The sequence below is a fragment of the Empidonax traillii genome, unplaced genomic scaffold (assembly GCF_003031625.1).
Source record: "Empidonax traillii isolate 1590-97213 ecotype Southwest subspecies unplaced genomic scaffold, ASM303162v1 scaffold35:size4298261, whole genome shotgun sequence".
Taxonomy (NCBI): Eukaryota; Metazoa; Chordata; class Aves; order Passeriformes; family Tyrannidae; genus Empidonax; species Empidonax traillii.
Window position 1 is genome coordinate 2234159 of NW_020955228.1, and position 9669 is coordinate 2243827.

General features: G+C 36.1%; 1 protein-coding gene across 1 annotated transcript; it reads right to left on the reverse strand.

The window, feature by feature from the left end:
• Positions 1 to 506: 506 nt before the first annotated feature.
• On the reverse strand, positions 507 to 9333 carry AGR3 (anterior gradient 3, protein disulphide isomerase family member). Its single transcript, XM_027877956.1, has 8 exons — positions 9302 to 9333; positions 7072 to 7204; positions 4913 to 4976; positions 3587 to 3639; positions 2859 to 2935; positions 2544 to 2607; positions 1457 to 1540; positions 507 to 691 (listed from the first exon to the last, which is right to left on the reverse strand). The coding sequence occupies exons 2-8, from the start codon at positions 7175 to 7177 to the stop codon at positions 642 to 644; spliced, it is 498 nt and encodes a 165-aa protein (XP_027733757.1). The 5' UTR covers positions 7178 to 7204; positions 9302 to 9333; the 3' UTR covers positions 507 to 641.
• Positions 9334 to 9669: the final 336 nt, after the last annotated feature.

The window sequence follows — 9669 nt, forward strand, 5'->3', positions numbered from 1 at the left end:
AGCTGCTCTTTGATGGTTATCACCTCACTGAGACCACATGCTCAATCTGGAATGTCTGTCCTATTTTCAGCTATCAGAACAATAGTTGAAGGATTATACAGGGGAAAGCTAAGCCCAGATAACTGTTTTTTTATTGTATAAGCTATTCCGAAATCTATCAGAAGAGCTTTCTTGTCTGATTTGATACCAAAGTTTATTTTCTTTTAAAGAGAAATAAGTGTATAAAGCAAAAGTACACCAACAACTAACAAGGTTCTTGCAATAAAAATTAAGATGGGGAGCCAACATGCAGCTATTCACTTATGTAGTAAATTGCAAATAGAGATCCAAAAGGTTGTTTATAATTCCTGGTCAGAAGTCATAACTGACTTAATAGAGTCAGAGTTGGATTGATAAAGTACAGCTCAAAGTTTCTGCACCTTAAACCATCACTCTCAGTTATTCAGATAACTAGTTTAAAAGTGTTTAATATATTTCTCCTCTTGTTTTGCAAATGGGTATGATAGTCTTTCTGTATTTGTTCTCCAAATTGTTCTTAAGAAATCTGATATACCAAACTGCTTGGTAAGATTTCAAAATTCTAGTAGAGACAGAGGTGCAGCTTCACCTCGTAGAGGTTTTGGTAATTTCACTGTTGCTGGTTACAGTTCAGTCTGAATGAGGCGTAGTGCTTTCTTCATGTTCTCTATCACTGAAAGAAAATTAAATAAGAACTGTAAAAATGTATTAAAAGTGCACTCGTACAATTAAAAATTCCTACTTTGATTTAGTAAATTGTTCACATTGAAATTATTTATAGTCACACATTATATTTTAGAGCTTTCTATTGTGAAAATTCTGGCATTGTTGCTAAAGCAGAAGGTAAAAAGTTTAATGAATCAGAATGTTTAACTTAAAGAGATTTGACAAGGCTCCTTTCAACTCCCTCCTTTCTCAACAACAAGCCTGGTAATCAGATGTGATGTGCATATTTGTGGTGAGCTATTGTACTGGTGTCAGATAGGTGGTATAGGGTAAGAACTGGCTAAACCTGAAAAATCACATTCCTCTCTGAAATATGTGTGTTAGGTGGTACCGAGGTAAGCACCAGCATTTCTTTACTGATTCCCTCCCACCACTGGCTATTTATATTGTGCAGTTGGATACTTTTGAGTGTCCAGGTATGACTTGCATAAGTATAACTTTCACTGTTCTTCAGCAAACTGCTCAGATCTTGATCCTGAAAGTTCTCACCCATGATCTTTCAATTTTTCTTACCTGAGTAGTCCAAATAAATTCAATGGGACAATAGGTGTGATTGTTCTGCTTGAACAGGTTAGAGCATTATAATTTATTGCAAGCGCTCATGCACATTCCTTACTTTGAGATCCTACTGGATTCTCACGCACAAATGATTGGGATGGGGTATCTGGTTGCTTGCAATGTGAAGTGCAAACACAGCAAAGGGGGCACTTACGGAATGGTATGTCTTGTGGTTCATACGTGTAGAGCCGGTTGGAGTATCTTCCTGTGATATCAGCTCGTACTGTGAGAGATGGGTCTGGAAAAGTAATTGTATTAAGCATTGCCTTCCATTCCCACAACAGCTGTGGGTGATGGTGTGGCACTGCTTTGTCAGCCCTGTTTCTGATTTCATCAACGAGGCAATTATGAGGCTGTTATGCTCTGTTCCAGACAACTGCTCTTTACTTGGAGAAATCCTGAACAAAAGCTTGTGTTCATTTTTGTATTATGCAGCTATTTTTAAGTGCTAGGTTACACATGCATTTCATCCATAATTGAAGGAAAATATCCTGTTTTACAAATTCTGGGTTTACATCAGGAGAGGCTAATTTGACTGGATGCATACACAGTGAGGGTCATGCATCCCTAATGCAATGTTAGCATGACCTGCCTAGAGACTTCAGAATGAAAATCTTGTGATATGTAATATTCCCAGCATGGAAATAGGTTGTTGTGGACATATCTTCTTCCAGTTTCCCTTCCAAGCTTTTTTTGTAATTAACTGAATCCTGTAACTGCACTGCTCTCTGTCTGACTGTGGTCTTCATCTCACTGAACTTTGGCTGCCACCAAAGAGCTGGTCACTCTAGGCTCCCTGTACAATCACTGAAAATGAACAGGCACTCTGGGGCATAATTAATTTGATCCCTTCCAGAAGCCTGCTTTACAATGGGATAAATCATTCCTTAGATGCCACTAACTATTGATTTATTCTGTGGTAATATCCACACTTTAGACATCTACATTCGGTCGGATATTTGACTTTTTCAGTAAACTTTGTCTTGTAACAGCACTAGCAAGAAGCACTAAGAGCAAAAGCCCAGATGTTAATAGATTTTTAAACATCTTGTCCCCAGGTCAAAGTTAGGTACCCTTCGGAACACATCTCTGATTTAAGGAAGTTTACAAGGGTCAAAGTATGCAACAGAGGCAATGAGCTGTTTACCTTTTGCAAAATGAGTCATTCTGATGCCCCCAAAGGAGGACACTGGCATAATTCAGATATCACAACCTTGAAGATATATAAATATTGTACATACCTACAAACATGATTCGAGGCACGTATTGTCCATCAGGTGAGAGGTTTTTATCTGTGGTTTCATGCTGGTAGAAAAATTAAAGCTGTTTATTAAAATATTTCTGTAAATTTTGGTGAGTAGTACCACCTGTGAATAACCATGTACCAGAGGACAAAACTGGATAGGTATTACTTGTGTGTGAATACACATGCACAAGTACCTCTACTTATATAAATAAAATGCCAGACATATTAGCTAAAATGACATGAAAAAGCAAGACAGAGAAAACACAGACCATAAAAAGACACCAGTCAAATCGCCCCAAACCCTTCATACCATGAGATTCAGCATAACAAAGTTATTTTGGGCCATTTCCTGTATTTCTTCATTTTCTGCAAAAGCTTTCTTCAGTGCTAGAAAAGACAGAATAAACGTTGAAGTCCATCTCAAACTCTGCCTTTCGTTCTGCATTTGGGCACCACATTGGTCAGAGACTGGCCACATTGTTCCTGTCTCTGCTGATTCACATTCCTGAGGAGACGCTTAAAGTCTCTATCACTGCTTTTGGGGGTTTTTTGACCCATGGCAGTACAACCTCCCGGCTGTGAAAATGGAAGCTCTCTTCTGTTATTTATGAAGCCTGTCATCTCAATGGATACCGTGGCTTGGCTTGACAGAAGTGCATTATTCTCAGAAAATTCTTGTTAGATCAATTTCAGCAGCCCTATCCTCGCCTCCTTCTTTAGTTACCAGTTCAGGAGACCCAAACAATATTAAATCTGTTCAATAAGTCAGTAGCAAATCTCTGCCTCTTAATTTAAACTGATGAGTGCTGCATTTGGGATAGCAGTACAGCAGCGCTGAGTATTTTTCATATTCTTTATTGGGTAGTTACATAGTGGAGTTTTTGTAAATAACAGTAATAAATTCTTTGAGTTTCAGATATATTTTCATTTGACTGTTTCTTTAAATAATTTTCACTAAGTGCAAGGTAAATATATAGGTAGGTTCAGTTTCTTATAAAAATATTCACAACATTTTAACACACAAAAAATCAAAATTACCTTGGCAGTATTGACAGTCTTCCAGATGATGAATTACCATCAGTGGCTTGTTACTTTATTAATAATAATAAAAGATATAGTTAGATGATTTGACAAGTATGCAAATGGGTGACTTTACTAGCAGACTGAAAAAGATAAGTTGTGTTTAAACTTATGTTATCCCACAGTAAAACCATACAGACATTCTGTAAAATATTACAGACATTTTTGAGCAAGGGAAAGGAGCATAAACACTTCATAAAAGAGAAATAGAGTTTCTATATCTAAATAAGTTGTCTATAGTAAGAGATTCCAGAAGAAAGAAACAACAGTTCCTTTATTATTTCATTCCCAGGTGGTAAATAATCAAACTGAAGAGCTATTTAATGTTGCTTACTTATGAATTCTCCATGATTAAGAAAATAAAAATACTCTGTATGAACAGGAATAAATAATTTTTATAAGATTTGGTTTATCATCTAATACTCCCCATGAAAAGTTTCATGTGCTCTAAGCTTTCTTTCTTGAATAGGTAAACAGTATATTATTTTTTTTTGTAAATATTTTAGTAAAGTATCAAAATTTTATATTTGGGATGTCAAAAAAAAAATTCTCTGCATTTTCTCCTGTATTTTTTTAAAACTATATTTACTGTTCAGCAAAACAGTTACTAATCCTTTGTCTGCTATCACTGTCAAGAGTTGTTTGTTTGTAGCCATTTTCACCTAGGGTATATGGTATCAGTTGTCTTTTATTTTAAAAATAATTTGCCTTCAATTTAGCAATAGCTTATACTACACTAATTGTGATCTAAAATGAACTGTAAAAGATATTTAGATAAGCGTTGTCTTGAATTCCCAAATATATTTTCAGCTGAGTTCCAGAGAAGATTCGGATTGGAACTGCGGTTTCTGCCAAGACAGTGAGAAGCTGTGAGTATATCATGGACATATTCCAACTAATAAAGTGTTGTGGAAAACATCAGAGGCAGCATATCTCCATGAAGAACAAATGCAACTGATTTCAAGGAAGTAATCAAAGGTACATGATATTTAAACACAACAGATGTAATTGAAAAAATAGATGGTATCTATTTATCATTGTTAATTCAAATGACAACACTGCTCTTTCGACAAAGAAATGACAACATTACATCGTCAGCCTGTAAAGTTACTTCAGAGTCATAAGATTCCTACAAGGGCTTTTATTTATAGACACAGTCTGTTTTATTTAGCTGGGTGGTCTGCAGATCAGCTGTCATGGTGTTTCTTTGTTCTGCATCATTATAGTCTATTTCAGCACGTCAGAGTAATAACTTTGTCTTCATACTACTTTTAAATCTCTTACCTTTTTTTTGCTTGATAAAGCCCTTCTTCATAAGTTTGCACCCAGGTAATTTCATCTCCCCATCCTAGAAGTATGACAAGAGGATTAAATTCCTTTTTTTTTTTTTTTTTTAAATGTTTATCGACACTTGTACACAGATAAGATTTCACTTTTTTAGGCAAAGATTCTCTAACATTATGGATATACTAATTCTACATCTCCTGATAGGTACACTGAAAGATTAAAAAAACTCCAGCCAAACAACCACCCCCCCCAAAAATCTCAGCTGGTTGTGTATCCAGCTCAAGTCCTTTGACAGACTAGCTGGCTAACTTTCTAAATGCTCAGAGGTTGCTAAATGAGATCCCAAATCCTTTTTATCTTTATGTTGTCTGCTCCATATTTCATGTAGACCCTGGGACTTAAAGAGAAGCTGGCATACAAAAGAGAGAAAAATAAAATATGACAGCTCAAATGAGATCAGCTTTAATGTGAATGTCATTAGAACAGTCTTGGGTTATAAATCTAACTCCAAAGTAATGAACTTCAGTCCCTGGAGTTGCAAGTACGTAATTTAATTAAATAATTTCATAAAAAATGACTGTTAAAGAAAAATCGACGCCGAAACAAAATTCCAATGAATCATCAGCTTTATAGCTCATCTGTACCGCAGATCTTAAAAAGCAAATTGTCCAGTTGGTTTCACGCCTTCAGCTCCCAAAGATGTCAACCTCCGTGTAGCAGGTCCCTGCATCCTAGGCAGTGTGGCTCCATTCATGACAGCCCTCATGGGAACTGTAGAACAGTTTCTGGATTTGGACCAGGGTGGAACTCTGTTTCTTCTGCACTGTCTGGACAGTGCTGGGACCAGCCCAGATTTGCTTTTATATTTCTCACAGGACAATTGCTTGTGATGCTACTGGATCACCTCTTCCTTCAGTAAACAGATCCTTCTGGCTGATGGTGGGATTCTGGCCTGCTGACTGATGCCTTCCCAACCCTGGCTGCAGTCAGGTGCTGCTGAAGGCATTTACGCAGAGGAGTAGGAGTCATTCTGGAGCAGGTTTAAGTATTCCCCTTTGATCTGTGAAAATTACTTGTAAAGTGTGCAAGGCATCCTGAAGGGCCTGAAATCACAATTAGAAGAGTGACACCTGCTTTCTGTCACTGCTTTTTTTTTTTTTTTTTTTAAACCACCAGAATGTAAGAGGTTTTGCTGTCTTCCTGTGCATTTGGGCTTAGTGGGAAAAATAAATCCTGATCTACATATTGGGTTGATTATAAATTTTCTCCCAGGATACTGCTTACAAAAAGTGATTTGAAATTTCTCTTTGGGTAGTCCAGGTGTTACATAATTTTCTCCAGCGGTCTTGAAGCAATTAGGCTCATATGGAATCTCTGTGACATGTGCAACTTTGCCAGAAAAAGGAAACCTCAGAGGTGAGCCATGGGATGTGCAGGCTTGCACAGCTTGCAGAAGAGGTCAGGAAGGGAGATGGAGATATTTTGTGCTTAATAGTTCCAAAAGGAGATGGAAGATGGAGAAGGGGAAAAGAGCTTCCTGAGCTTTTTTTTCTGCTTGTATTTCTAAGGATTGATCAGACATAAATAACTTAAACTGGAGTCTTTATTTAACATCCAGGTTGAAAATTATGCACCAGAAGGAAGTGAATTACTCACAGTCATGCTTTGCAGTGGATATCTGATGAAAATCAAAAGGAAAAAAAAAGTCACACAGAAAACCACACCAAATGGTTCAAATGGTTTTGTGTACAAAAATGGGTCTGTAGAAAAATCGTGCCATAGCAACTGAAGTTGTGAAACTGTTTCAGCAGTTGGTAAGTTGCCATAATAAAATATCTCTCAAATGGTATATGAAAGAATATTTTTTCACTGATAGTCCTACATCCTGATCTGAGAGACTCAGTTTGGGTTATTTGCTTCTACTGTGTCAGTGTGAGTTACATAAATCATGCAGCTTATATGAGGCCCTCAGTCATATCATTAAAAATAAAGTGATGGAGTGAAATGACATGAAATAAGAACATGCATTACTCAGAGTATCACTTAACACTAGAGAAACACACCTCAGTAAGTATGAATGTACGTTTAAAAGAAAAACACTTGCTGGCCTATATGGTGAGGTAATGAGGTATCTACATACAGTAAAGTTACAATACCTCTTGACAGTGTCTGAGGTGCTCGTTTTTCCTTTTTAATTGCCATTGCAAGGTTGGAAGTGACTGCAATTAGCAGGAGGGACAAGGCCAATGTTGAATGGAGCATTATTTCCCTTTCAATGCAGCAAGGAAACTGAAAAACAAAGCAACAACTTTAGTCACATGGATTTTTCCTCTGGCATAGTGTAAATCAATGTGTTAGTGGCATTCTAACAATCTATACTTCAGAGAAAGCTTTGGTTATTTCTAGAAATGCCAGCTTTTGTGAGAAAAATGCAAAATGAAAGACAATGCTATAGGTTTCTTAGTTTCAGTGAAACATAACAGCATAGGGTTTTTTTTTATATATTAGGGTGGGGGTTTTTGGCAAAAGATGTCTCATGATATCCTCCTTAATAAAATAGGAAAATTGGCAAATATTTTTCTCCAATTAAAATACATTTTAAATTGGCAAATCCATCCAAAATGTTGAAATTGCCATAATTTTTTAAGTCTTCACTCTGTGAACCAGGATGTTAAAGACTGTGAGATAAATATCAAAGAAATTTTCAACAGTTTCTCGCAATGAAAACTTGAAAATTTTCCCTATTCTTCACAGCTTTTTTTACACTGAATTTCAGCTGAAGTCCTTCTGAATAGAACAATTCCTCTGTGCTCCTGGCTGCTTTAGTATTCTCTTCTTGACAAAGATCATTATAAGAAATTTAGTAACGTCTGTCCTTGAGAAAAGTCAGAGAACAGAAGCAAGAGCTGAGGAAAAAGCATTAAAATCTATATTTTTTTTAATTGATAGGTCTTTCTGTCCCGTACAAACATATTTAGGCATGAAAACTCTGATATTCAGGGGGATACCTGATGGTTTCAACTGAGTTAAAAATGTAATGCATATAGCCCAGAATACCACCCAGTCTTATCAGTTCTCACTGGAGACTCCATTTTTTGGAGGAATGATATCTAGCACGGAATTATGACTCCTGGCAGAAGGAAAAGGTTCATGTTTTTTAGGACTCAGAAGCAGGAAAAGGGATGCTTTAATGAATATCTTAACATTACAGAATCACTGTTAGCAGTTAAATTTCTTGTGAACAAATTAAAACTCCATTTCCAATAACTGGCAATCTGAATCCGAGAAAAGCATTGTATTCATGTGGAGAAAATTTTGTATAATAAAATATGCAAAAATTTAGGAAAAAAATATCATCTTGTAGTAAGAATCTCACATTTCTGAAAAATTTCCCTAGGTTGCTAAAATATATAGTATATTCATTATAATATTTTTCTCTTCAGTTGTGTTATGAAATGATTCCCTTTACCTGCACATGGCATCACAACTGTAGAGCTGTTCTTTGTTGTACATACTCCACTAGACTCATTCATGCTGGCTACTCTTGACTGAGTTTTAGAAAGGAGTCTCCTTTGTAGCTTATTTATTATGCACAGTAATTTGATGATTGGAGATTATTGATGTTTAATAAGAAAATGAGACATTTTCCAGTGTTTCCTAAGGACAGACTGTAATTTTTATTTAATCCTGGGGATGAGGATTTTTGAATAAATCCTCAAAAAAAATTTCATTCATGTTTTCCCCATATTTGTGCAAATGACTAACTTCAGTCGGCTGAAGCAAATCATTACACCATACTTCCATAGTCTTGAAAAATGAGTGTTTGTAGCAACTCTATTTGAAAATCAGCAACTACCTTTAGTATCAGTTTACCAATCAGACATTAAAAATCAAATTTAGCATTTCTATTAACATGGTAAAATTATATTTAAGCATGAATAGATATGGCATTGAAATCGCCCCAGATAATGTCTTTCTAAAGCAGACATGGAATGTGCAATTCAGTTCTTTCTTTCATTATGTATTCATAAGAAAACCAAAATGTAAATCTCCTCAAATCACAGGTATATTTATCTGAAGCTTTGATTAGCATTCTATTGAAAATCAATAGGGGTTTGGAAGTATAATTTATGGAGTTGCATCTGGAGGAAGTTTAAATTTAATATTCTGAATTTTTGATAGTACATGATGCAACATTAGTTAATTGATTTGGAGAAAAAAATGACAGACAATGCCATATGGAATTCCTTCAACTCTCTGCCATTTGCTAGCTAATCTCTATGCATCTATCAATTGTCTTTTTGAATAACTAACTTTGTAAGGTATTTGTGAACCAAACCTCACTGCTGTATTAAGGAGAGTTAAGAATGAGAAATACTTGCTCACCAGCAGCGATAAATTCTCCTGATCGAAGGTCCTCTTCCTGGAACTGGTTAGTTAAAAATCAGTGTGATTGAAGCACAGAACACCTGAGCTGTCCAGGTCTCTGTGTGGCAACAACAGTGCATTCACCTGGGAAAAAATGAGAGGAACCTTTGAGCTGAAAACCAAATTAATGTGTTTTCACCCTCCCCCTTCCTTTTCTGCCATCCTTCCAACTTTCATCCTTGTGAGTTCCCATGCTTATACACTGAATCCTTGCATTTCTCTTCATCTTGCTTGTATCAGGTATCTTGTTATGAGGACTGGAAATAAATAGTGGCTTATGTGTGTCTGCTACTTCCCCCCTCAAACAGTTTGAGTCTGGCTTATAT